This window comes from Rhinoraja longicauda, chromosome 37 (genome assembly GCF_053455715.1).
Source record: "Rhinoraja longicauda isolate Sanriku21f chromosome 37, sRhiLon1.1, whole genome shotgun sequence".
Lineage (NCBI taxonomy): Eukaryota > Metazoa > Chordata > Chondrichthyes > Rajiformes > Arhynchobatidae > Rhinoraja > Rhinoraja longicauda.
The window spans coordinates 14,399,883-14,427,335 of NC_135989.1; the positions used below are offsets into that span (position 1 = coordinate 14,399,883).

Below are 27,453 nucleotides of genomic sequence, written 5' to 3' on the forward strand. Positions count from 1 at the left end.
TGAAATTAGTCTCGGCCTTCCACCCAAGTCATTGTTCGGTGAAGAAGCAACTGCTGGTGTCAGCATCTGCTCTGTCCACATGTCCCCCTGGATCCTCTCTGTGGTATTTGAACCACAGGGGACAGAGCTGGGAATTGTTGCCCCGGCCAAACTGTAGAATAAAGAGGAAAGTGAGCAACAAAATGTTGTTCCTCTCAGGAGGTTTGTTGATCTGCTACAATTCCTTTGGGTCAATGACACTTGGACAAGGTTTGTGACTCAGGATGCGCTCGATTGGGAAATGCGACTCCAGGCCGGCAGGGGGCGTTGCGACTCTGGATGAGCAGAGTCCCCGATACCCTCGGGGCGGCGTTGCTGCAGCTCGAGGGCGGCGCTGTGGCTCCAGGCTGCCACTTTAGACCGCTGGCGGCGCTGCACCTGGAGGCCGGGCTGGCGGCGCTGCTCAGGGAGGCCGGGCTGGCGGCGCTGCCGCTCTGGACCGCTGGCGGCGCTGCTCCGGGAGGCCGCGGCGCCGGGAGTCGGTCTGAGCTCCGGAAGGCGGATGTTGTCGTCCACTTTGTGTCTCCGGCTGAAGATGGCCGCGGTGTTGGGCGAGAAGGCGGCGCTGAACTCGCTGCCCGAGAACGTGCTGGTGGAGATCCTGTCCTACCTCTCCACTCGGGACCTGCTGCGCATCAGCAGGTAGGCGGCCGGCGGAGGACGAGCCCGGGGAGCGGGGGCTGGGGGGGGACAGGCCGGGGGACCGGGGGGGGGGAGGGGGCAGCTGTCAGCCCTGCGGAGGGGACGGTGGGAGTAGACAGGCTCGTCCGGTGAGGAGGGGGAGCCCGGCTGCCGGAGCAGGAGAAGAGAGGGCGGGGATGTGGCTGAGGGTGGAGGGGGAGAGAGGATAGAGGGTGGAGAGCAGGAGGGGGGAGACCCCCAGCCTCTTCCCCAAGGCCCAAGTGACAGGCCTGGAGGGTAGAGGGGCAAACCCAGCCAACAAGCAGCACCTTCCCCATGGCTGAGCGAGGCCTCTTGCGACAGATGTGGAGGGGGAGGGAGAGGGAGAGGACGGGCTCTGCCCAGGGCAGTTGCGGAGGAGTGTGGAAAGACACGAGTAAAATGATTGATTTGGATCCCCAGAGGATGGTGGAGATGGTCTTGTTCCTGATCACTGGGAGGAAGAGGAAGACATCACTGGCCTGCAGAGGTGGGGAGGGGTGGGCATGGATTCATAGTTATAGAGCAAATATACCAATACATCTGAAGAAGGGTGTCCACCCGAAGCATTACCCATTCCTTCTCTCCAGAGATGCTGCCTGTCCCACTGAGTTACTCCAGCTTTTTGTGTCCATTACCAGTACTATGTTGATCAAAATGCACCACCCAAGACTGTCCCATTTACCCTTGTGTGGCCCATATCCCTCAAAACCTTTGTTATCAATGCACTTGTCCAAATGTCTTTTAAACATTGTTATTGTACCGGCCAGCTCATTCCATAACACCCCCCCCCCCACGCCACACACACACACATACTATGTGGAAAAGCATGCTGAATGATGCCTCTGGTCACAAGATTTCAAGATCACTTTATTGTCACATGTACCAATAGAGTTACAGTGAAATTTGAGTTACCATACAGCCATACTAAGTAAAAAAGCAACAAGACACACAGCCACAGAAAATAAAATTTAACATAAATATCCACCACAGTGGATTCTACATTCCTCACTGTGGTGGAAGGTAATAAAGTTCAATCAACTTCCTCTTTGTTCACCTACGGTCGGGGTTGTTGAACCATCCGCAGTCGCCGCTGCCAACTGCCGTTTCGTGGCAAGTATGAACCAAGTTGAGAATGGCCCGATCAAGAGAAGGTGAGGAGCGGGACAACAAACCTGCCTCCCACAGAAATAGGATTTACGGCCAAATATTCAGGCCCAGCCCTTAGGCGGAGGTGGGTGTGGGCAAGTAGACTTGCCCCTTTGGGGTAGGTGGAAAAGTGAGCTTCATCTCCTGGGAAGTCGCAAAAGGCCTTGGGTTCACCAACCTAACCAAGCAGAATGCAGAGGTTAGGGTCAATGTCCTAACCCAGCACAAAAGTGGCACAAAGCAGTAAACTGGGATTTTAATTTCAAAGCAGCCTGGGAATATGACCAATTGTTCTGACGAGATAGTTGCATGTCCAAGAAACCCCGTGTTAAAGAAAATTGCGTTATACAAACGATTTTGTCAATGAAGAAATGGGATTCGGGGCTAGAGAGATTCAGATTGGCAAAAGCAAAGTTACTTTTCCCCTGCAGGATTTTTTTTTTAAATGTCCTTTTTATAATTATAAGTTTATTTTTGTTACTGCTGCAATCTATAAATACCAAAGGCTGCTTATAATATATACCAGGGGGAATGAGGAGAAGGCAGGAACGGGGTACTGATTGTGAATGATCAGCCATGATCACATTGAATTTCGGTGCTGGCTCAAAGGGCCGAATGGCCTACTCCTGTGTCTATTGTCTATTTTAATAGAGTATCATTGCACAACTGTGAATAGAAGCAATTGTTTGTCAATGTCTACCTGTGGTGAAACAGAGTGACTATGTTCCTACAATGTTGTCTGATCACTACATGGAGGTGACATGGAAACAGTGTTTATCCAAGACTATTCTTTTTTCTACGGCAGCTTTTTTTCTACTCGGCAACTTTTGTGGTTCTCTCGTTCCCAGTCGAAATTTGACCCGCAAAATAAAAATAGTGTTCCCTAGTTTATCAATCGCATTATATTGAATTTGTGTTAATGAAACTTGTATTATTAGCAGAACTACATGTACTTTGTGTTTTCAGAGTTTGCAAGAGGTGGAGAAGATTAGCTTATGACAAAGGTCTGTGGAAAGATGTCAATTTAACCCCATACAAGGTAAGGAGCAATTCTGGTGCTCATTTCTGTAAGATTTCAAAATTGAAATGTTGTCCATGAAGTCCTCACCTTGAAAGAAACAATTTGTCAGTTTACAAATGATTTGGTGGTCAAATGAAGCTATCGGGTTTGTTTTAAAAAACAGTATTAGTTTTCAGTTAGGAGTTCTATTTTGCAACAGGCCATCGTCATCAATAATAAAAAGACCGTGATGTTTTAGATGTCAGGTTTTTCCTGAATGAATGAATGATTAATGAATGAATGAATAAGCTTATTGGCCAAGTATGTACACATACAAGGAATGTTCTTTGGTGTTCTGCTCGCAAGTAACAACACGAACATACAGTAAACAATAAAGCAAAAAACATTAAGAATACAACATTACAGTATAAACATGTGAGTGAAATAAATCAGAGCTAAAAGAGACTCCAGACATTTAGTTCCTGAATGAAGACCTACCTGTTGGCTCCATTCTGAACACTCTGGGTTTCCTTGATCCGTGGTGATATTTTCTCTACATTGGCACTGGTGCAGATGGCACTTAGATACGCATGGGTGACACAGCGTGTAGCAACTGAGAAAGTTTCCCAGCTGAAAACCCCCTGTAGCATGTGTCGGTGTGTTTTTTTTGTTCAGAATATCTCTTGCACAATTTGCCTCCATCACACAGACCAGACTCCCCGCCAATGAATCTATCCACTCTTCACGCTGCCTTGAAAAAGCAGCCAAAGTAATCGAAGTCCTTTCTGACCCCGGTCATTCCTCCATCTCCCCCCTGGCAGAAGCCTGAAAAAGTGTCCCACCAGCGGACTGGGGAACAACTTCTTGCCCTCTGTTATTAGGCTTCTGAACGGCTCTTCCATAAGCCAGGGTACTGTCTGATTCAGAACTGCCCCATTCAGGACATTGATCTTTGTCTATGGAACTGATGCACTACAATTTTACCACTGCAGCGTTTAAGAAAAATTTAGACAGATGTATGGATAGGACAGGTTTAGAGGGATTATGGGCCAAACGCAGGCAGGTGGGACTAGAGTAGATGGGACATGTTGGTCGGTGTGGGCAAGTTGGGCCAAATGACCTGTTTCCACATTGTAAGACTCTCTCTGACTCTAATGTTGAGAACTATTCTGCACTCTGTATCTTCCCCTTTGCTCTACTTATTGTACTTTAAACTGATTGTATTTTGTTTAGTGTATCTGAACTGTTTGGATAGGATGCAAAGCAAGGATTTGTGCTGTACCCCGGTACACGTGACAGTCATAAACCTGAACCTTGTGGTTTGACTCTGCTCCGCAGGTGAACTCGCGGATACTCTGGCACCTGGTCAGACATTACCTGGGTGGGACTCTGCGGACCCTGAGAGTGAAGGGCGTCCTCCATTCGGTGAAGAAGCATGAGTCGCTGACTGAAGCCTTGCTGTTGGAGATCGGGAAACGCTGCCCGAACCTGAATGAGCTGCGGCTCATTGAGATGAACCTGCGGGGCATCAACTATGAATGCCTGCCGCCTTCCTTGCTCAGCCTGGAGCTGACGCACTGCGAGATCCCCCTGCACTGGTTCCGAGCAGCGGCAGCCGCAGCCAACGGAACCCGCCTGCCTCCCCGCATCAAGAACCTGGAGGTGGACAACGTCCCCAACTTCTCGGATCAGCACCTGCAGAACCTGGCGTCACGGACGGCGCTGAAGGTGCTGATCCTGTCGGGCACGTACCGGGTCACCGACTCCGGCATCGAGAAGTCCGCCCAGTGTCTGTCCGAGGTGGTCCACCTCAAGCTCCACGGATGCAACATCTCAGACGAGTCGCTGCGCCACATCTCGCAGCACCTGACGCAGCTCCGCACTTTGGACCTCACGAACTTCTGCTCCATGACAGACGCGGGCCTGGCCTGCCTCGGTGACCTGCGCTCGCTCCAGTCCCTCTGCTTCGAGTACTGCTACCAGATCACGGTGGAGAAGCTCCTGGCCGTGTGCACCGGGCTGCCGTCCCTGGCCAAGCTCAACCTTAACGGGAACCCCTACTCCGACGGAGACCTGCAGAAAATCCGGCAGAGTTTGCCCAACTGCACTGTCACCAACGATTTCCCTGACATGGACTCCATGCTCAAGTTTTAAACCATTGGGCTGTTCTCACCCTGGTGGTACTCTGGCTTTGGCCAGGAGGATTGGGAACAGGCCGACTGCACCAAGTAACCCGGGCTGTTCTTTCTTCCCCGCGGCTTGCATGGATATTTGTGCGGTTGGTCAAGTCCCCAACAGCGTTGTGTTTGCATTGAGGAGCTGGCTGCCGCAGCCCGCGTCTTCTCGTGCAGTGAACTCCTTGTGGTATCTGTGGCGCGGCGGAGAGCGGGCACCCTGCCGTTCTTATGCAAGTGGGGGGGAGCCTGTTTGGAGAGTGTTGAGATGAGTCCGGCGCAGATTGCCGAATGGGAAGCGATGTTTGGTTGCCGGCCTCGGGCAGACAGCATCTGACGTTTAGTGACGCTCTGCCTTTGGGTTGTGTGCCAATTCTTTTTGCGTTGGTGGGACTGCAGAAATATGTACAGAGGTGAGCAAGATTGCAAGGAAGGAATGCATTCAGGTGCAAATTGTACGGAAATACACAGCAGGATGGTGCAGCAACCAAATGCACAAACCTTCGACTGCTGTGCTGGGTAGTGGAGTGTGGCTAACCAGCTGGTTTGCTGGCTGCTGACAGCCTGCGAAGAATATTTGACTCGTTCAGTAACGTCACACTGTTCGGCTAGGGTAATTTTATTTCGGAGCTTTGTTTGTTTTGAAAATAAAGTTTATCATTTGTGACAATTTTCATATCTCTCTATTTCCTGGCAGCTGATCTCTCCCCCTTGACCTAATTCATGGGCCAACTGCGAGAAAGAAGGGTGTCAGTAGTGACTCTGTACATTGAGGGTGAGGTGGTTTGTTGCAGGGAGAGATTGAAGCAAAGGCAATAACATGTTTTAAGATTAAGTTGTGTATTTAAATTGGAGAGAGAGCAGGACAGTGGGGGTTTCCTTGGCATCAGTGTGATGAGTTAGTGTAGCCACAGCCTTTGGTTCTTTAATATTCCCTTCCCCTCTATGTATGGCATGTCCCACAGTCATGGGGCGTTTCCATCTTTTAAATATTGATGGGCAACTCCAGCTCCCTTCTGTGCCTTAGATCACCTCTGTGCTGTGTGCATGTGACAATTGGCTGACTTGAGGCTTGGTGTCTTGATGTTGAGAAGACAGAACTCGCAGCTCTTGGTGGCCACTCACTCACTCTGCTGTTTACCTCTCCCTGAATCCAGCTAAATGGCTCCAGACAACCATGAATTGATACTACCAAGTGCAAGTCCTGTGTGTTCCATCTGTGTGTCCCATATGCGTGTCCTCCTTGTCCCCCCCCCCCACCCACCCGAGGCATTGTAAAACCAAATGCCCTCATCTTCCACTCCCTCCACCACCCCCGGTTCTGAAACCGCCTCGAACTTGCTTCACGTGTTTCAATCCTGATTCTCCCCATACCTTTTCCCTAAAGCATCCACCCGCCTCCCCCATCCCCTAAACCAGTCACCACAGGTTGTGCTGAGACTATTCTGCAAGGCTCCTCCTTTGGCATGGTCCTCTCACAATCCAAAGCACACAAGATGTTAACAATTCAACACACACCTCTCCTTGCTCATCAACCCTCTCGACTGAAACAAAAACAAAAAAGGAAAAAGTACAATGAAATCCCTAAACAACTGATTAGAAAGTGAATATGATGAAAAGCAAAATCAACAGAGGGAGATGAGGGAAGAGATGAAAATCTGATTGAAAACATCCAGAATCCTGCTCCTGTTTCTTGCCTCTCTAGACCACTGGGAAAAGCAGAGTCTTCATGTTTCAATTAATTTATTTAGACTGATATTTTTATATTTCTATTTACTGACAGTATTAGGAAGGTTTCGTTTCAAAGACTTTCCAACATTTCAAACTGTTTCACGAGGCTGCTGCAATTTTGATGCAGTTTACTTTTGTGCTGGTACCTTGGTTTGTGGAGTGCTTTACAGTTATGGAGTTCCTGTGGTCGCCAGTTAGTTTCTAGAGTTGTAATCTGTCTTGATAAAAGCACCAGAGGAGAAATAAAATTTTCATTATTAACCTTTGTCCAGCCTTCATTTATGTTCACTGGCCTCGCTAACAATCCTGATGCAGGTTCCACCAAAATTTCCATGTAGTTCAACAACAGCCTTGTCGTCACTCTTGAGGCTAATTTGTGTTTTGAACTAAAACTGAAAAGATGGTTTCATAGTAATGTCTCTTAAAAATGTCAAACCATTCAGTCTCCACCCTGATGCACAATGGTCAAGTTGTGTTCATTATCGCAGGTGCAAATACAGTGAGATACAGATACAGCGAAAATCTCGCTTGCAGCAGAATCACAGCCTTATATATTCAAACAACACACAAAACCATAATTTACACTCAAGTATAGTTTAGAGATACCGCGTTTAAACAAACCGAGTAAATGCCAACCAGCGTTCACCACACAATAACACTATCCCACACACACACACACACATTAGGGACAATTTACAATTTTACCAAAGCCAATTAACCTACATACGCAGGCAAAACCCACGCGGTCACAGGGAGAACGCACAAACTCCATTCTGACAACACCCGTAATTATGGGTTAAGAGCTACCCAAGCAAAATATGAGGTGCTGTTCCTCCAATTTGCATTTTGTCACACTCTTGGCAGTGGAGGAGGCCCAGGACAGAAAGGTCAGTATGGGAGGGGGAGCATATTTCATCCTGCCTCTGATATGGTTAAATTAAGCCATTTAATTGGGCTGCTGCCATTATTCCTTTGCATTTGGCCCATATCCCACTAAACCTATCCTATCCATGTTCTTGTCCAACTGTTTCTTGAATGTTGCGACAGTCCCTGCCTCAACTACCTCCTCTGGCACCTCGTTCCATGCACCCACCTTACTTTGTGTAAAAAAAAAAGGTTACCCCTCAGATTCCTATTAAATTTTTTCACCTTACACCTACGTCCTCTGGTCCTCGATTCCCCTACTCTGGGCAAGAGACTGTGCATCTACCTGATCTATTCCTCTCATGATTTTATACACCTCTACAAGATCATTCCTCATCCTCCTGTGTTCCAAGGAATAGAGCTGCAGCCTACTCAACCTCTTTCTATAAATAAGACCGTCGAGTCTTGGCAACGTCCTTGTAAATCTTTTCTGTACCCTTTCGAGCTTGACAACATGATGCTTGAAATTGAACACAATACTTCAAAAAACTCGATCAGATTCGTGAGACATGACCACCCACGTACAAAGCCATGATGACTATCCCCAATCAGCCCTTTTCCATCTAGTTTTTTTAGTTTAGAGATACAGTGCAGAAACTAGCCCACTGAGTCTACACCGACCTGCGATTCCCGCACACTAACATTATCCTACACACACTAGAGACAATTTACAATTTTACCGAAGCCAATCAGCCTACAAACCTGTATGTCTTTGGAGTATGGGAGGAAACTGAAACTCCCGGAGAAAACCCACGCAGATTACGGGGGAACGTACAAACTCCATACAGACAGTAGCTGTTGTCAGAATCGGACCTGGGTCTCTGACGCTGTAAGGCAGAAACTCTACCACTATTCCAAAGTTCACAAAATGCTGGAGTAACTCAGCAGGTCAGGCAGCATCTCAGGAGAGAAGGAATGGGTGATGTTTTGGGTCGAGACACTTCTTCAGTAAGGGTCTTGACCCGAAACATCACCCATTCCTTCTCTCCTGAGATGCTGCCTGACCTGCTGAGTTACTCCAGCATTTTGTGAATAAATACCTTCGATTTGTACCAGCATCTGCAATTATTTTCTTACACTATTCAGAAGTTAATAAGTTGTAAGAGCAGAATTAGGCCAGTTGGCCCATCGAGTGCACTGCGCCATTCAATCGTGGCTGATCTCAGCCTCATAATCCCATTTTTCTGCCTTCTCCCCATAACCCTTGACACCTGTTCCAATCAAGAATCTATCTCTGCCTTAAAAGTATCCACTGCCTTGGCCTCCACATCCCTCTGTGGCAATGAGTTGCACAGATTCACCACCCTCTGACTAAAGACTGACTTACATAAATGCACGAATGCTTACATAACTTTGTAAACGCGCTTTATGGGCAACTATTTGCATACCTTGGGTATGCAAGCAGAGAATTTCACTGTCACTTGTGTAAAACATTCATTCATTCATTGAAACCTCAGGCACGAGTCAGCGTCCCCTCTTCGCTGCAGTTCCTCCGTGGCCACGGGTGGCGCTGTCGGCGGCGAGGCGGAGACCTCGGTGAAGGCGCCGCTCCTCACAGTTGGTTCCCGGTGGTGACGATTGTTGTGGAACGGCCGCTCGCCGCCGCTTTAATCCCTCGTCCGTCCACACGCCATGGCCTAAAGAGGCCGTTTTAAAAACTCGGCGACGACGCCGCCGCCGCCACGCTCCCCGGCAGGCGAGTGCGCGAGGAGATGCGGGTGGAGGTGAGCGTTAATTTAAAGCGCGGCACTGGCGGCGGCGGCTCGGCCCGACGGTACAGTATAGGGGCGGGCCCGGCGGCCATTGGCTGCTGCGGCCCCGCCCCTTTGGCACATTGTGATTGGTCCGTGTTTGTGTAGACACGCCCCTTTAGCACCCTGTGAATGGCTTGTCGGCCGTCAATCATCTGAATATCTGCCCCGCGATTGGGCCGTGAGGGCGTCGATCATACCCTTATCCTATCTGCCCTGTGATTGGTCGCTCACCCGCCCCGCAGCGGGCAGGGGTCAGCGTGGAGACGGGACCTTTAACGCTGCGGACGCGACAGGACAAGGACCGGGCCGCATACAGAGCAGAGGGCATCGCATCCCCCCCTTGCCTCGACATCTGCCGACCCTCTACACCTACTCCCGTCCCTCTGCCTCCTCCTGTCCCCCCACCTCCTCCCAACCCTCTACCTCCTCCCAACCCTCTACCTCCTCCCAACCCTCTACCTCCTCCCAACCCTCTACCTCCTCACAACCTCCTCCCTCCTCACAACCTCCTCCCTCCTCACAACCCTCTACACCTACTCCCGTCCCTCTACCTCCTCACAACCTCCTCCCTCCTCACAACCCTCTACACCTACTCCCGTCCCTCTACCTCCTCACAACCTCCTCCCTCCTCACAACCCTCTACACCTACTCCCGTCCCTCTACCTCCTCTTGTCCCTCTGCCTCCTCCTGTCCCTCCACCTCCTCCTGTCCCTCTACCTCCTCACAACCTCCTCCTGTCCCTCTACCGCCTCACAACCTCCTCCCTCCTCACAACCCTCTGAAACCTCCTGTCCCTCCACCTCCTCACAACCTCCTCCTGTCCCTCTACCGCCTCACAACCTCCTCCCTCCTCACAACCTCCTCCCTCCTCACAACCCTCTGAAACCTCCTGTCCCTCCACCTCCTCCTGTCCCTCTACCTCCTCACAACCTCCTCCTGTCCCTCTACCGCCTCACAACCTCCTCCCTCCTCACAACCTCCTCCCTCCTCACAACCCTCTGAAACCTCCTGTCCCTCCACCTCCTCCTGTCCCTCTACCTCCTCACAACCTCCTCCTGTCCCTCTACCGCCTCACAACCTCCTCCCTCCTCACAACCTCCTCCCTCCTCACAACCCTCTGAAACCTCCTGTCCCTCCACCTCCTCCTGTCCCTCTACCTCCTCACAACCTCCTCCTGTCCCTCTACCGCCTCACAACCTCCTCCCTCCTCACAACCCTCTGCCTCCTCTTGTCCCTCTACCTCCTCCCGTCCCTCCACCTCTCCCAACCTCCTCCCAACCCTCTGCTCTACCTCCCGTCCCTCCACCTCTCCCAACCTCCTCCCATCCCCCTCCTCCCATCCCTCTACCTCCCCTCTACCTACTCCCGTCCCTCTACCCATTCCTCCTCCCAACCCTCTGCCTCTACCCATCCCTCTACCTCCTCTGCTTCTACCTCCTCCCATCCCTCTACCCTTCCCTCTACCTCCTCCTGTCCCTCTGCTTCTACCTCCTCCCATCCCTCTACCTTCTCCCATCCATCTGCTTCTTCCTCCTTGACTCTGCCTCCTGCCATCCCTCTGCCTCCTGCCATCCCTCTGCCTCCTGCCATCCCTCTGCCTCCTGCCATCCCTCTGCCATCCCTCTCACTCTTAACTGCCAATGGAGCATCCAGGAGTGGTGTAGTGTGTAGCAGGCAGGCTGTGTTAGTTCATGATACCCACAGGCTTATTGTAGCTACATGTCCCAGTGGCAGATTTGGGTGCGTTTACAACTTCTCTCACTTTCACGGAGACATCCCGAACCATTTGTAGCTGTTCACCACTCGACTCGACTGTGAGTGTTTTCTTTTTTACCTTGATCACTATATGGAAGTTTCTTCGTGCTGCCAGATTTCTTCACAAAAGGTGAAGTTGTAATTGCAATGTTTGTAAAACAATTGCCGTGACTCAGTTATGATTGAATGGTGGAGTAGACTTGATGGGCCGGATGGCCTAATTCTGCTCCTAGAACTTATCAGCTTGTTAAATGATCTATCAAGAAATGTCAATATTTATTACATTACTCTTTAAGTGGGAGAGTATATTTAGTTTGATTCTAAAGTTCATAATTTTGATTCAATTTGTATATAATTCAATTTGTAAAAGGCCAATAGCTGTACGGATGATAATTCAGCAGAGCTGGTGGTGAATGTTACTGAAAGCCTTTTAATTATAAGGGAACTGTATCCCAATTGAGGGTAATTATAAGAATAGGAAATGCCCTACAAGTTAGGCTTTACTAACGGAAAGGGGGAAAAAATTGGACTCAATGTTCCAAATAAATGAATTACAACATAAGTAGTCAGTTCTGGAGGTTATGTTTCCAGTTTAGTATGCATTGGTTGTTCACCATGTGGTCTTCTCTGTATTAGAGAAACCAAATACAGACTAGATGAGCAGTTTGTAAAGTATCGGCATTGAGTTTGCAGAGGTAATCCCAAACTTCCTGTTATCTGTCACTTCAATTCTGCCTCTCAATCTCACCTCTTGTCTGTGAGCTCCTGTTCCCTTAAAACAACGCAGCACCTGTGCACATTACAGGCTTCCAAAATCAATTCTGAATTCAGCAACTTCAGCTAACTGGCTACTTCTGTTACCGTATCAAAATCATTTTCTAAAAAGTGGAAAAAAAATTATATTAGTCTTTTATTGTCGCCTGTACTGAGATACAGTGGAAATCTTTATTTTGTGGTTGGGCTGGACGATGTTCCAATAACCATGTGGAAACCATTGAAGCATTTGGAAACCAGGATGTAACCTGCTTTGCCAAACGGCATGTTGGCGTAAGTCAACAAGCACCAGCACATTGCACTGTCTTCCATTGTAGATTGTCTTTTATTGGAATCTTAAATCTCTTGAATTCATCCGTCAGCTTTTCCTACCATGATGTCTTAAAGACTAAGTTGAGTCTTGTGAATTTCATGCAATGTAAATTACTTTCCATTTTCTAACTCTTTTCAGTCTTGGCTCTTTCCTACAATTTGAACTTTAATTCCTCAAACAGATCTCCAAACAAAAGCTTTGAGATGTCAACCAGCAGAGCAAATAGATAGTTTAATCTCCTATTTATTATTGAGCAGTGCTCATTATTTTGTGCCTCAACATTTTGTTTTGGCTTTGGAAATTTGGTTTTAAACCTGGGATAATTGAGCTCCTTTTGCCTGGGGATTGTTATTTATGAGAAAAATTAATAACCCAGTACTGACTGTACCTGTGGTAGCACAGACAGTCCTGGCACAAGCTTTACAACATATTGAAATGGGCAACTCTACACACCATAACAGTGTAATTTAGTATTTAATGTCCTGGATAATGCCTTAAGTATGGTCCATTTGGAGAGAACAATAGTACCGTAATTCTCCTCTTGTCTACCAAAGGGCAGCGCTGTACCTACAAAAGAACTGTTCAATTTAAAATCTTTGGAATGTACTCAGAGTAACTAAGCTAATGCACTATTGTCCCAAACATCTTGTGGAACTCATTACAGGAGCAATGGAGCCACAATGTATGCTTTCAGTCCTTAAGGTGGTGGTTGCCATCTTGAATCCCGCCGGGGCAAGCTTGTAATTTGATCTTGCAGCAGCTCTAAATACAACCTGAGTATAGGCCCAGCATTTGGATTAGTGGCAGATTGGGATGGTGTATTACTTGGTACAGATGGTGGTCCTGTGACATTGCTGCTCTTAAGAACTTGAAATAGCAGCTGGAATAGGCCATGCAGCCCCTTGAGCCTAATGAGCTATTCAGTAAAGTAGGAAGGAGCTGCAGCTGTTGACACAAAATGCTGGAGTAACTCAGCAGGACAGACAGCATATCTGGAGAGAAGGAATGGGTGACATTTCGGGTCGAGAACCTTCTCAGTCTTCTCAGAATTCTCAGTCTGAAGAAGGGTCTAGACCTGAAACGTCACCCTTTCCTTCTCGCCAGAGATGCTGCCTGAGTTACTCCAGCATTTTGTGTCTATCTTAAGTATTCAATAAAGTCAACTCTGCTCTGACCATGGTTTCAAGTCTACTGAATTTCCGATAATCCGCTCTGCTGTAGTTCACAAATCTTTCTCTTCCAGTCCTGAACATATTCAGTGATTCATTCTCCATACTTTCTGAGGGAGAGAATTTTGAAGGTTCACAATCATTTGAGATCTTTCATCTTATGGTTGTTTTCTTTAGAACAGAGATGAAGACCTGATTTGTTTAGATTAGTTTATTTATTGTCATTTACCGAGGTACAGTGTAAAGCTTTTGTTGCGTGCTATCTAGTCAGCAGAAAGACAATACATGATCGTATTAGTTGCTGCCTTAATACAGCCATGTGCAGTTCTGACCTTGATAGTCTCCTCTCCCTCCAGCAGCTGCTACTTACAGAGTGTATCACAGTACACTTTGTTGCGTGCTAACAAAACATTTGATGTATTTATGACAAAAAGGGTGAGACAGATGAAACCAACGCTTAGTTTTCAGTGACGGGTCTGGAGCAAGAGTATGTCGATACAAAGCTAAATGTAAGCAGTTTTACGACAGTGAAGTAGTTTGTTTTAAAACGGGGTTTCAAAGCTGGGAGAAAAATAATCAACGTGCTAGAGTAACTCAGCAGGTCAAGCAGTATCTCTGGAGGATATGGATAGGCAACGTTTCAAGTCAGCACCCTTTTTCATACTCTACTCTTTGTAAACCGGCATCTGCAGTTCCTTGTGTCTACATTTAAGGCAGTGGAATGTAGCACATAATTACTGAACAGAACAGACTACGTTAGTATTTCAGAACTGGTTAGACAGGTGATTGGAGGAAATGGAACATGGATGACTCTGGAGATCGAGTCTGTTTTTATATCACACATTTTGTAATTGTCGGTAATAAGGTTCAGAAGGTACTGTGATGCACTCTGTAAGTAGCAGCATGCTGGAGAGAGAGAGGAGGCTATCAAGGTCAGAACTGCACATGGTTGTATTAAGGCAGCAACTAATGGATCTATTTAAGGACATAACTTCCTATTTTAAAATAGAATAATCCACTTGGAGTTTCTTTAAACAGCAGCCGCAATGTGGTGAAGGTTAGTTGAGTTAAGAGATGCAGCTTGGAAACAGGCCCTTAAGCCCACTGAGTCCGCGTCAACCAGCGATCACCCATATACTAGTTCTGTCCTAGTTATGTAGGAAAATAACTGCAGATGCTGGTACAAATTGAAGGTATCACAAAATGCTGGAGTAACTCAGCAGGTCAGGCAGCATCTCTGGAGAGAAGGAATAGGTGACCCGAAACGTCACCCATTCCTTCTCTCCAGGGATGCTGCCTGACCTGCTGAGTTACTCCAGCATTTTGTGATACTAGTTCTATCCTATGCACATAGGGACAATTTTACAGAAACCAATTAACCTACAAACCTGCACGACTTTGGGATGTGGGAGGAAACTGGAGCACCTTGAGAAAACTCGGGCAGTCACAGCGAGAATGTACAGACAGCACCTGAGGTCAGGATCGTACCCAGTGAGGCAGCAACTCTACCACTGCGCTGCCACTAAAGTGTAGAGTTTGGTAGTTGTAGTAGAGATGTGAATCTAAAGTATATACCATAAATATGATAGAAATTTAGATGAAATGTCTTCCATGAAGCTTTCGAGAAGTGGAGCTGATGGAACGGAGAAGGAGAGTTAAACAGCACAATGGCAAGTTCATGGGGAAGAAGGAAATACTATATATTTAACAAGGTGGAGATACTCAGTGGGACAGACTGGCTGATGAAGGATCTCGACCTGCAACATCACCCGTTCCTCTATCTAAAAATGCTGCCTCTCCCGCTGAATTACTCCAGCATTTTGTGTCTACCTTCAGTGTAAACTAGCATCTACAGTTCCTTCCGACACAGTCCAGCAAATGTTGCTGCCTTTTGTGTCTTTCACCCTCAGCTGAGTCTTTAGCCTATTTTGTGTTCCTTTTGGTTCTAGATCTGTTCCTTTTGAATTTTGAAAATGACCAAACATTTGCTGGTTTTTAATATGTTGTGTAATTTTTTTTCTCTTCCAGGATTTCCTTTGTGTAATTTAGATGGCCAGGAGGCAAAGGAATCAATGCACTGCTCACTGATGCTGTGTCTTTTGACCATTAACCACGTGACCAATGAATTCTGTCTCGCCTTCTGCCGTTCAGTACATCCAGAGCCAAGAAGATGTGACTCCCTCGGATTCTAAGAGGCGACTGCCCCTAGGAGCCAGTGAGCGAGAGAACAACTGGAATGGCCAGTATAATTTGCCAGAGAGACCCCAACCCAACGAACCAGACGAGGTGGACAAGATTAAAGCTAAGTTTATGACGGCATGGAACAATGTCAAATATGGTGAGGGCACTTGGTCAAGTCAAGTCAATTTTATTTGTATAGCAGAAGGCAGTGGAGGCCAATTCTCTGAATGCATTCAAGAGAGAGCTAGATAGAGCTCTTAAGGATAGCGGAGTCAGGGGGTATGGGGAGAAGGCAGGAACGGGGTACTGATTGAGAATGACCAGCCATGATCACATTGAATGGCGGTGCTGGCTCGAAGGGCCGAATGGCCTCCTCCTGCACCTATTGTCTATTTAAAAACAACCCACGTTGACCAAAGTGCTGTACATCAGTTCAGGTACTAAGAACGAACATACAATGGTACACAAACATAACAGCACATACATAAACAGTTCACAGCGCCCCCTCAGAGGGCCTCAAACGCTAGGGAGTAGAAATAGGTTTTGAGCCTGGACTTAAAGGAGTCGATGGAGGGGGCAGTTCTGATGGGGAGAGGGATGCTGTTCCACAGTCTAGGAGCTGCAACCGCAAAAGCGCGGTCACCCCTGAGCTTAAGCCTCAGTAGCCCCAAGTCAGCCCACCTGAGGGACCTGGAGATAGAGTGGTGGGTTAGAAGATTTTTTATATGGGGGGGGGGGGGGGCAAGCCAGTTTAGGGCTTTGTATGTGAATAGGAGGAGCTTGAAGTTGATTCTGTACTGTACTGGGAGCCAGTGGAGAGAGGTCAGAATCGGGGTAATGTGGTCTCTTTTACGGGTACCCGTCAGGAGTCTCGCTGCAGCGTTTTGGACCAATTGCAGGCGGGACAGGGATGATTGGCTGATCCCAGTGTATAGTGTCTTCTCACACCTATATATTGTTTCTCACTTAATTTCCCATTCAGCCCTGAATGTATTGTCCCGTGTTGGTTCCCAACCATCTTCCTTTTTACCTAGTGTTGTCAGCACTTGAGTTATAAAGAGTTGCCTTTAGTAACGGGCTGTACTAACCGATTTGTGTTTCTGCAGGCTGGGTGGTGAAAGGAAGGACAAATTTCAGCAAAACCTCCCCTATTTTTCTGCTGGGACGGTGCTACCAGTTTGAGTCAGAAGGTAACGCGTTCATTTCTGGGTCTGGGACGCACTGTGACCTTTTGAATGTTGCTAACCATCAAGAACTAGTAATAACAAAACCATCTCTTTCCCCACCATCAGATGATTCGCCACCAAGTCCAGAATCTGTTCACGAGGCAAGAGACAACCAAAATGCTCCTCCTCCCGTAGTGGAGTTGTTCAGGAAGGACTTTGGCTCTCGAATCTGGTTGACATACCGTCGTGAATTTCCACCGCTGGAAGGTTCAATTTGGACCACGGATTGTGGCTGGGGCTGCATGTTACGCAGCGGACAGATGCTGCTTGCCCAAGGACTACTTGTCCATCTTCTCTCTCGAAGTAAACTTTGCATTTTGTTTTATGTTTTACCCCTGATTGTTGTTCATCATAAGTGATTGGAGGAGAGTTAGGCCATTCGGCTCATGAAGTCTACTCCACCATTCAATCATGGCTGATCTATCTCTCCCTCCAAACCTCATTCTCCTACCTTCTCCCCAAAACCTCTGACACCGTACTAATCAAGTATCTTTCTCTGCATTAAATATATCCACCGACTTTGCCTCCACAGTCTTCTGTGGCAAAGAATTCCACTTGGCCAAATCAATGAATATTTTTAAGGCAGAGATTGCTAGATTCTTGATTAGTACGGGTGTCAGGGGTTAAGGGGAGAAGGCAGGAGAATGGGGTTGAGATGGAGAGATAGGTCAGCCCATGATTGAATGGTGGAGTAGACCTGATGGGCCGAATAACTTAATTCTGCTCCTATCACTTATGAACTAAATCGTCACCTGGTACTGAGGTTAGCAATAGAGGTTCTGCAGTTCCCTGTCCTTAAACTAAAGTGGAGGAATCACTCCTGCTCCTGGTCAGTGCCAATCCACTCCTGGTGAAAACAGGATCAGATTTGAGTCAAAGTATACATCAGGAGGTGCAGATCCAGAGCAAGCAAGATCATGAGGGACCCCTGCCACCCCAGTAAAACGGACTGTTCCAGATGCTACGATCAGGCAAACGCCTCCGCTGTCACGCTGTAAAAACGGAGAGGATGAGACGGAGTTTCTTCCCACAGGCCATCAGGACTGTCAACTTTTATAACCCCAGAGACTAAATTTTTGTCTACACTATAGTAACTTATTAACTTTATTTATATGCTGTAACTGTAATTTTTTGTGCACAATCCGCAGGCATTGCCACTTTCATTTCACTGCACATCGTGTATGTGTATGTGACAAATAAATTTGACTTGACTTGAAGTCGTACAGCATGGAAACAAGCTCTTCAGCCCCGTCTGAGCTTGTCCCATTTGCCTGCGTTTGGCTCTTATCCCGCTAAACCTTTCCTATCCATGTCCCTGTCCAAATGTCTTTTAATGGGATCTTTTCCTACCATATATAACTTTGTGTTTGCGACTGTCTTTTCTCTAATGAAAAGTTGCCACTTTGGGGTATACTAGAGGATGGGCAGCGGCCATGAATGTTTGCTGTGTTCTTTCTGTCCTCTGCCACCTACATTGGGAAAACCCGGTGTGAGCTTAATTAAACATAATTAAACAGCTTATTTCGAGCTCAGTTTTGATGAAAGGTAATTGAATAGTTTGTGTCCATGGATCCATGGATTGAACTGCCGTGCATTTCCATCATTTTCTGCTTTTACATCATTGTAAACTTCCTATCTTGGATGAATTTATTTTCTAATATTGCTAGCCCTCGTTTTAAATGGCCGTCTTTCCTTTAGACTGGATCTGGCCCGATGTGTTACTGTCTGTTGAGTCAGAGGCCGAAACCAGATCGCCATCCAGGTCCAACATCCCAAACTGGTCAGCTTTCTCTGAAGTCCTTGGCTCGCAATTGGACAGAAGTAGAAGCCTCCATGGCCAAGGATCCGCGGTTCCACAGGCCCGGGCACGGACATTGAGACGGGCCAACGCTGACCCCTTCAGAATGGACAAAGAGGAAATGGAGCATCGAAAAATCATTTCCTGGTTTGGTGACCACCCCAAGGCCCCATTTGGAGTACATCAGCTCGTAGAATACGGAAAGAGCTCTGGAAAGAAGGCTGGAGACTGGTACGGCCCATCCATCGTAGCACATATAATCAAGTAAGTGAAGTTTGGGAAAGGGAATGGAAAGTTGTATTTGTGTAGCACATTACCAATCAGAGTCCAAAGTAATACTACAAGAAAGGTGCGAGTGTGCTAGAGTAGTAACTGAAGATTCACCAGGATATTGCTTGGATTGGAGCCTATAGATTATAAGGAGTGATTAGACAGGCTGGGTTTATTTTCCATAGAGCAGAGGAGGCTGAGGGATGACATAGAGCTATATAAACCTGGTGGGATGAATGGGGTAGATAGTAAGAATTTTATTCCGATGGTGGGGTTCTCCAAAACAAGAGGACACAGGTAGAAGGGGTAGGGGGATTTATAGGTGATTTGAGGGAGAAATTCTTTCACGTTGAGAGTTGTTGGAATCTGGGTGTGGTTTAATGTGGTTTATCTGGGTTAAATTACCTGATCTTGCCAGTTAATCTAGTGGAATTTATTCATTGGCCAGAGAGCAAATATTATCCAGAACTCTTTTCCCTTGAGTGTTCTTCAGTGATCGCAGCCTCTGCTGAAGACTCTGCATGTTCAGATTGGGGCTGCAGTGATTCTCATTATTGAATTGTTTTTTTTTCACTCTGCTGTGTATGGGAATGCCACATGGTTGAGAATCAGAAAGACCTTTGGAAAGATGGGCCTGAAGAAATATTGGGAAGCTAAGTTGGTTTGCAGTCGTGCCTTCGTTGTCACGTGCTATCATAAAACTGGGCCTCCATTTTGTTTTTAGAAAAGCAGTGGAAAAAGCTGAAGACTCTGAATCACTGGGCATTGCTGTCTATGTATCACAGGATTGCACAGGTGAACATGCACACTGATTCTTCATGGGTGTAAACATTGAGCGCTGCGCGACTTGTAACCTGGTGAGATTAGAACTCGCTTTTAAATTGAGGTTACTTACTGCAGATAGAGGTATATACATTTAATTTTAATTATTTCAGATTTTATCAAGGTTCATAAAATACACAATGTTGGCAGAGTAAATATAAAAATACTTTCTATTGATAGAAGGCAGATGCTGTTTAAAAAAAAAGGACAAAGTGCTGGAGTACTCACTGGGTCAGGCAGCCTTTCTGAAGTACATGGACACGTTTTGGTTCGGCACCCTTCTACATTAGGGGCAGGGTTAGCTTTTGTGGGAAATGCTGGAAAAGAGGTAGGCACCACATACCGTAGCAAGTGATAGGTGGATACAGGAAACTGGATAATCGGCACCTATTTCCACTTGGTAGTTTTCAAACCAATGGTAAGAACATTGTATTCTCCAAATTTAATTAACACCCCTGCCCACATCCTGGCTGGTTTTATATTTCACACCTCTCTTTACCTTGCACTCTTATCTCTTTCCTGTGCCAATCTGCCAAGCAAAGCCCCCCCTCTCCTGTATCCACCTATCACTTGCCAGGCCTTGTCCTCCCCCACCTCTCTTCCAGCTTTTTCTGCTTCCCCCCCCCCCAAACTACGATCAGTTTGAAGAAGGGTCCTGACCTGAAATGTCACTGATCCAAGTTCTCCAGAGATGCTGTCTGACCCACTGAGTTACTCCAACACGTTGCGTTTTCTTTTCTTTTTTTTTTCATTTGTAGAGGGTTGGTAATCAGATTACGGTGATTTGTACACACTGGTGAATGAAAGGGGCACTGTGGTAGAGTTGCTGCCTACAGCACCAGAGACCATGGTTCGATCCTGACTACACGGAGTGTGTAGGAAAATAACTGCAGATGCTGGTTCAAATTGAAGGTAGACACAAAATGCTGGAGTAACTCAGCGGGTCAGGCAGCATCTCAGGAGAGAAGGAATGGGTGACGTTTCGGGTCGAGACCCTTCTTCGGACTGAGTGTGTATGTTCTTCCTGTGACCGCAGGGCTTTTCCCTGGGAGCTCCAGTTTCCTCCCACATTCCAAAGACGTACAGGTTTGTAGGTTGATCGGCTTCTGTAAAAATGATAAATTTTCCCTGGTGTGTAGCATAGTTCTAGTGTATTCTCCCGAGATGCTGCCTGACCTGCTGAGTTACTCCAGCATTTTGTGAATAAATACCTTTGATTTGTACCAGCATCTGCAGTTATTTTCTTATAGTGCTAGTGTTTGGGGTGATCGCTGGTCGGCACGGACTCGGAGAATACTTGTTTTTGCATGTTTGAAGTTGCCAACTATTTTTCCCTCTGTGGCAGTGTACAAAGGTGATGTGGTGAATCTCTGTGAGATACAACTGAAGGGTAGAAAAGTTCCTGGTTTGGATTGGAAGTCCGTCATTATCCTGGTGCCTGTTCGACTCGGAGGTGAAAGTCTCAACCCGGTGTACATGCAATGTGTAAAGGTAAACAGTGCGGTTAATATTGGATTATCAATGTTTTGAACAATTGTGTATGTGTAACCTTCACGCCCATCAGCTCTGATAGTGATTTTGCTTTTTAAATGCTGTGTACATTAAGGTTCATCTCAAGGGTGCATGCTTTTACCTGGATTTGGGTTGATACCATAGTTCTGAATAAACACGTGTCCCTGACATGTGCCTGCCCTTCAGGCAATTTGTCTTGCTCCTTTTGATTCCAGTTCTTGCCGCTTCCCTGCTGATGTGCATCTCCCTGGCCCACGGTAGCGCAGCGGTAGAGTTGCTGCTTTACAGCGAATGCAGCGCCGGAGACTCGGGTTCAATCCTGACTACGGGTGCTGCACTGTAAGGAGTTTGTACGTTCTCCCCGTGACCTGCGTGGGTTTTCTCCGAGATCTTCGGTTTCCTCCCACACTCCAAAGACGTACAGGTATGTAGGTTAATTGGCTGGGTAAATGTAAAAATTGTCCCTAGTGGGTGTAGGATAGTGTTAATGTACGGGGATCGCTGGGCGGCACGGACTTGGAGGGCCGAAAAGGCCTGTTTCCGGCTGTATATATATGATATGATATGATATGATATCCTTGCGGCCTTCTTATGATCTTGTGGAAGTGTACCAGGCATCTAATTATTGTACGTTTGCAGGAGATCCTGAAGCTTGAATGTTGCATTGGAATCATTGGTGGGAAACCAAAGCACTCGCTTTACTTCATTGGATTTCAAGGTAGGTATTGATGTTTAATGCAGTTTAGTTTAGTTTCGTTTATTGTCACGTGTACCGAGGTACAGTGAAAAGCTTTTGCTGCGTGCTAACCAGTCAGCAGAAAGACTATGCATGATTACAATCGAGCCATTCACAGTGAACAGATACTTGATAAGGGAAGAAAGTTCAGTGCAAGGTAAAGCCAGTAAAGTCCAATCAAAGACAGTCCGAGGGTCTCCAATTGAGGTGGATAGTAGTTCAGGACTGCTCTCATCTTATGTGTAAGAAAGAACTGCAGATGCTGGTTTAAATTGAAGGTAGACACAAAATGCTGGAGTAATTCAGCGGGACAGGCAGCATCTCTGGAGAGAAGGAATGGGTGACGTTTCGGATCGAGACCCTTCTTCAGACGTCACCCATTCCTACAGATTCTGAAGAAGGGTGTCGAACCGAAACGCCACCCATTCCTTGTCTCCAGAGACGCTGCCTGTCCCGTTGCGTTACTCCAGCATTTTGTATCTACCTGCTCTCATCTTAGTTATTCTTCATCTGGCTGGGAAGGGACAGTGATTTGTGTGGGGCTCAGGACCAGGGGAATAATGCTGGAAGTAACAACAGCATCTGCATCATTGGCAAACATTTGCTGGGAGGGAATATAGTACGTTTGCATTTCACACAAATGAAAAACACTTGGTGCATTCAGTTCTCAATTGAAGCGTGCAAGTGGTGAAGGATTGAACCCACTGACTTTCACTTGTGGGTACTTGAGATTTTATTTTACTTTAATGTATTTTTATGATGATTTATGAATGTTTGTTATCTCACTGGATTGGGAGCAGCCGATGTCCAACACCAAATGGCTGCAACATTTATCCTTCCTTTGTGACACCTTTCCGCCCCCCCCCCCCCCCCATGTTCCCTCATCAATCTGTGCCTGTCTGTCTCTCCACAATCTCATGTAATCCAAAATTTTCATAAATTCCAGTGTTGAAGATCCTCAAAGCTCCCTGGTGTGTTGGATAGTGGTAGTGTGTGGGGTGATTGCTGGTCAGCATGGACTCGGTGGGCCGAAGGGCATGTTTCCGCACTGTATCTCTAAAGCCTAAATCAGTATGTTGTTCATCATAAATGATAGGAGCAGAATTAGGCCATTCGGCCCATCAAATCTACTCCGCCATTCAATCATGGCTGATCTATCTCTCCCTCCTAACCCCACTCTCCTACCTTCTCCCCAAAACCTCACACCCGTACTAATCAAGTATCTATCTATCTCTGTCTTAAATATATCCACTGACTTTGCCTCCACAGCCTTCTGTGGCAAAGAATTCCACTTGGCCAAATCAATGGATATTTTATCTACTGTATCTCTAAAGTCCAAATCAATTCTGGTAGTTACAACCTCAAAAATATACTCAATGTGGTAAGAGTTTCAATAATCCAGATTAATTGTTTATTCCAACAATTATTTTCTGTGCCTTGTTACCACTTCCTTAACTGTAGTTTTTATTTTTTCCGCCACTACTGATAACCTTTAGAGATTTTGGATATGTAGGTGCGAATTATGCTGAACAGAATAAGGAAAAAAGTGGAAAGTTGTGTTAACTGTAAAGGCTCACTAGGCCTGCGAACACAGAAATCTGGCAAATTGTCCCCAAAAATCTGCCAGCTGAGGATGCATGTTTTCAGTGGAAGTTTGATTTACAGTGAAGTTATACATATTCTCATAGAAACATAGAAAATAGGTGCAGGAGTAGGCTATTCAGCCCTTTGAGCCAGCAACGCCTTTCGATATGATTATATGGAAGGGACCTATATTCGTCTTCACTAATCTTTTCCTTTTTACATACCTAAAGAAACTTTTACAGTCAGTTTTTATATTCCCTGCAAGCTTTCTTTCATGCTCTTTTTCCCCCTCTTAATTAACCCCCTTTGTCTTCCTCTGAGTTCTAAATTTCTCTCAGTCCTCTGGTTTGCCGCTTCTTCTGGCCAATTTATATGCCTCTTCCTTGGCTTTAACACTATCCTCGATTTCCCTCGTCAGCCACAGTTGAGCCGCCTTCCAAGTTTTATTTTTTCACCAGACAGGGATGAACAATTTCTGGACTTAATGTGGTCTTTAAATTTTCACCATTGCATTTCCACTGTCAGCCTTTTAAGTATAATTTGCCCTTCTATCCGAACCAATTCCCGTCTCATACCTTCATTACTTTGCAGATGATTTTCTGCTGTATTTGGACCCTCACTACTGCCAGCCGGTTGTGGATGTAACTAAATACAACTTCCTACTGGAGGTAAGCAATGCTTGGCCGTTGCTACAGGATGGGCCCCATGCCTGCTGCTCACCTGGTTTCCATTAGCCAAGAAGTTGCTGAGATATTTATGTGTAGGGAGGTTTAGATGTTGGTTTAAACCGAAGACGGACGCAAAAAGCTGGAGTAACTCAGCGAGTCAGGCAACATCTCTGGAGAAAAGGAATAAATGATGTTTTAGATCGAGACCCTTCTTCAGACTGCGAGTCAGGGGAAAGGGGAATGAGAGATATAGACGGTACTCAGGACAAATGAGTGTTGTAGAGCAGGAGAAAGAAGGGTCTCGACCCGAAACCTATTGCTTTTCTCCAGAGACGCAGCCTGACCCGCTGAGTTACTTCAGCATTTTGCTGCTGAGACATTTATGTCAGGAGGATACTGAGCAGAAAGACTGAATCATGACAGCAGAATTAGGCTGTCTGTTTTGGCATTAGAAGGGTGTTTTTCATTTTCTGGCCCATTTGCAAAACTATTATGTGTGTGCTATTTTAAAAACAGTAGTTTCTTTGTTTATTACAAATAAAACAACGACATTATTAGAGAGAAAATTGAATCTTGTTAATTATACAGTGCACCAGAATTAGTGCAGAGGAATGGAAAGTTGTTAGTTCACAGTGGTGTTTGCTGTTTGACATTGTGAAATTTTATATTGTAACATAGTTTGATATTTGGGTTGAGGTTTTTTCAGGCAGGGTAACGAGCTTACTACTTTATTTAATCTTTACATGGTCTGCTATTTAAGAGCAGTTATGTTTCTCAAAGCTTCCTTAAATGTTAATTGGTGATATGCTTCGAGGCATTTGGTTCAGTTTGGTTTGTTTTCACGTGTACTGAGGTACAGTGAAAAGCTTTTGTGCTAACCAGTCAGTGGAAAGACAATACATGATTGCAATCGAGCCATTTACAGTGTATAGATACATGATAAGGGAAGAATGTTTAGTGCAAGGTAAAGCCAGCAAAGTCCTATCAAGGATAATCCGAGGCTCACCAATGAGGTAGATAGTAATTCAGCACTGCTCTCTGATTGCGGTAGGATGATTCAGTTACCTGACAACAGCTGGGAACAAACTGTCCCTGAATCTGGAGATGTGTGTTTTCACACTTCTGTACCTTTTGCCTGATGGGAGAGGGGAGAAGAGGGAGTGGCCAGGGTGCAACTCGTCCTTGATTATGCTGCTGGCTTTGCCGAGGCAGCGTGAGGTGTAGATGGAGTCATTGGAAAGGAGGTTGGTTTGTGTGATGGTCTGGGCTGCATCCACAATTCGCTGCAATTTCTTGCAGTCTTGGATGGAACTGTTCCCAAACCACACTGTGATGCATCCCGATAATTGCTTTCAATGGTGCACCTGTAATACAAGGTAACATGCAACATGGGGAACTGTTTATTTATGGTTGATTTTGTTCCACAGTCATTTCATTGCATCTCTCCAAGAAAGCTGTCCTTCAGTAAGATGGATCCCAGCTGTACCATAGGATTTTATGCAAAGACAAGGGAGGACTTTGAAAATTTGTGTGAAAATGTTTCAAAGGTAAGTAAGTAATTGATGCAATATCTTGTATTGGTATCTGAGGAAGTGTAACTGGTCAGATATCACAGCAGTAAGTGGAGTAGTTAGCTTTAAAGTAAACCAGTCATTTTTTGTTGGCTTTCGATTACCAATAGCTTGAGATGTGTTCAGGCTTTTGAACACATGGTGTTTAAGCCTGTTGTTGCACCAGGTCAGTTTTGATAAAAAAAAGAAAAGCACTCTTAATTGTATATAGAGGGTGCTGACCTTCTGGCAAACAGTCTACGGCACTTGATAAGGTTCTACTTGCCAGGCTATTTGTGAATGGCAGAGTTCTCAGTGGTCGTAGAGGTCAGGAAAATGTTGGTCGAAAGCCATGGATGTTGTTGAAGGAGCTACATTGGACTGGATTGGAAAACAGTGGGTGTGTCAAGATTTTTTTTTGTTGAATTACTATTGAAAACACAAAGTACTTGTGCTGGAACAGCAGGATAAGTGTTCAACCAAGAAAACCAAGCCCAATGCTGAAGTAGTATCTAAACTACCTGTACGTAACCATTGCATCTGTGACACATGGAGAACTCGAGAATGATTTAAACAATACAAATTCAATTTAATAACAACAGTTTCTCTGTCCTTCAGGTGTTGGGTTCCTCGTCTTTGAAAGAGAAGTACCCTATTTTCACCTTTGCAGCGGGCTGTGCTCAGGATTATGGTCTAGATGAAATCTTCACTCGCAAACCGGATACTACTGTGCAAATCTCCAAGTCTGAAAGACCAGGGAAGTCAAAGCGGAACAGCACTGACGAGTTTGTTTTCCTCTAACGAGCAATGGACTCGCAATTAAATATCTGTGCCTGCTGCCTTTCAGCAGGGAACAAACTTGGGAACCTCTCCGAATGTTCTGATATTTATATTTTGTTGTCTTTAAATAATGACTTGGAGTCACGGCAATCATTAACCTTTCTGGGTAACTGGTATAACTCTTCCTAAGAATGCTCTTGTTGCCTTTTCCTTCCCTTTTATAATGGTGCTGAAATTCTGTGTGTCGATCGTGGGTCTGCTTGATGCAGGTCCTCTGAGCCATTGGCAATTTCAGGCGGGCTGATATTGAAACGGGTTGTGCAACAGGTTTGTTGTAGATGTAGCTGAGGTGCTGGCACTGGGATTTGCCCAATCATTAACATCTAATGATCTTAATTAGTGAGCAAGGGAGGGATTCGGCTTCATAGGAGAGACAGGAATGGTTGTTGAATCTGATACTATCTTCCACTGGTGTCGTTGCAATCCATTCTGCTTGAATTATAGTCAAGGCAGGAACTCCTGCCCGTCCTCGCTTCCCCAGGGCAGGAGCACTGAGAACCATTAATTGGTCCCATTATTCCTTTGAAGATAGACACGAGATGCTGGAGTAACTCAGCGGACAGGCAGAATCTCTGGAGAGAAGGAATGGGTAACGTTTCGGGTTGAGACCCTTCTTCAGACTGAAGAAGGGTCTCAACCCGAAACGTCACACATTCCTTCTCTCCAGAGATTCTGCCTGTCCCGCTGAGTTACTCCAGCATTTTGTGCCTTATCTTCGTCGTAAACCACCATCTGCAGTTCCTTCCTCCCCTTTTGGCTGATTGTGGATCCTTTGAATTTGCCATTTTTTATTCCTCTAGTTTTCTCCTCGGCAGGTAAACAGC

The 27,453-nt window shown here is 46.1% G+C and overlaps 2 protein-coding genes across 4 annotated transcripts; both read left to right on the forward strand.

Annotated features, from left to right (window-relative positions):
• Positions 1-541: 541 nt before the first annotated feature.
• Positions 542-6,984, forward strand: LOC144610536 (F-box/LRR-repeat protein 12-like). Its single transcript, XM_078429317.1, has 3 exons — positions 542-681; positions 2,815-2,887; positions 4,187-6,984. The coding sequence occupies exons 1-3, from the start codon at positions 542-544 to the stop codon at positions 5,000-5,002; spliced, it is 1,029 nt and encodes a 342-aa protein (XP_078285443.1). The 3' UTR covers positions 5,003-6,984.
• Positions 6,985-9,246: 2,262 nt separating this feature from the next.
• LOC144610737 (cysteine protease atg4da-like) lies at positions 9,247-27,204 on the forward strand. 3 transcript variants are annotated; one of them, XM_078429674.1, is made up of 11 exons: positions 9,247-9,401; positions 15,594-15,780; positions 16,730-16,813; positions 16,916-17,152; positions 18,548-18,911; positions 19,642-19,712; positions 21,085-21,230; positions 21,891-21,969; positions 24,163-24,239; positions 25,667-25,786; positions 26,408-27,204. In XM_078429674.1, exons 1-11 carry the CDS (start codon positions 9,390-9,392, stop codon positions 26,588-26,590), a joined length of 1,560 nt encoding a protein of 519 aa, XP_078285800.1. In that variant the 5' UTR covers positions 9,247-9,389; the 3' UTR covers positions 26,591-27,204. The 3 variants fall into 3 exon arrangements, with proteins under 3 accessions (XP_078285800.1, XP_078285797.1, XP_078285799.1); XM_078429671.1 differs by having other exon boundaries at positions 9,249-9,401; positions 15,471-15,780; XM_078429673.1 differs by lacking the exon at positions 9,247-9,401 and adding an exon at positions 10,100-11,245 and having other exon boundaries at positions 15,471-15,780.
• The last annotated feature ends 249 nt before the right edge of the window (positions 27,205-27,453 follow it).

What these genes read in the sequence shown, in the direction of transcription:
- LOC144610536 (XM_078429317.1), top strand. Translation starts at nt 542, where the DNA reads ATGTTGTCGTCCACTTTGTGTCTCCGGCTGAAGATGGCCGCGGTGTTG. An exon ending in GACCTGCTGCGCATCAGCAG is followed by an intron (nt 682 to 2,814) that starts GTAGGCGGCCGG and finishes TTGTGTTTTCAG; the next exon opens with AGTTTGCAAGAGGTGGAGAA. An exon ending in TCAATTTAACCCCATACAAG is followed by an intron (nt 2,888 to 4,186) that starts GTAAGGAGCAAT and finishes TCTGCTCCGCAG; the next exon opens with GTGAACTCGCGGATACTCTG.
- LOC144610737 (XM_078429671.1), top strand. Translation starts at nt 15,564, where the DNA reads ATGAATTCTGTCTCGCCTTCTGCCGTTCAGTACATCCAGAGCCAAGAA. An exon ending in ATGGAACAATGTCAAATATG is followed by an intron (nt 15,781 to 16,729) that starts GTGAGGGCACTT and finishes GTGTTTCTGCAG; the next exon opens with GCTGGGTGGTGAAAGGAAGG. An exon ending in TGTGTGAAAATGTTTCAAAG is followed by an intron (nt 25,787 to 26,407) that starts GTAAGTAAGTAA and finishes TCTGTCCTTCAG; the next exon opens with GTGTTGGGTTCCTCGTCTTT.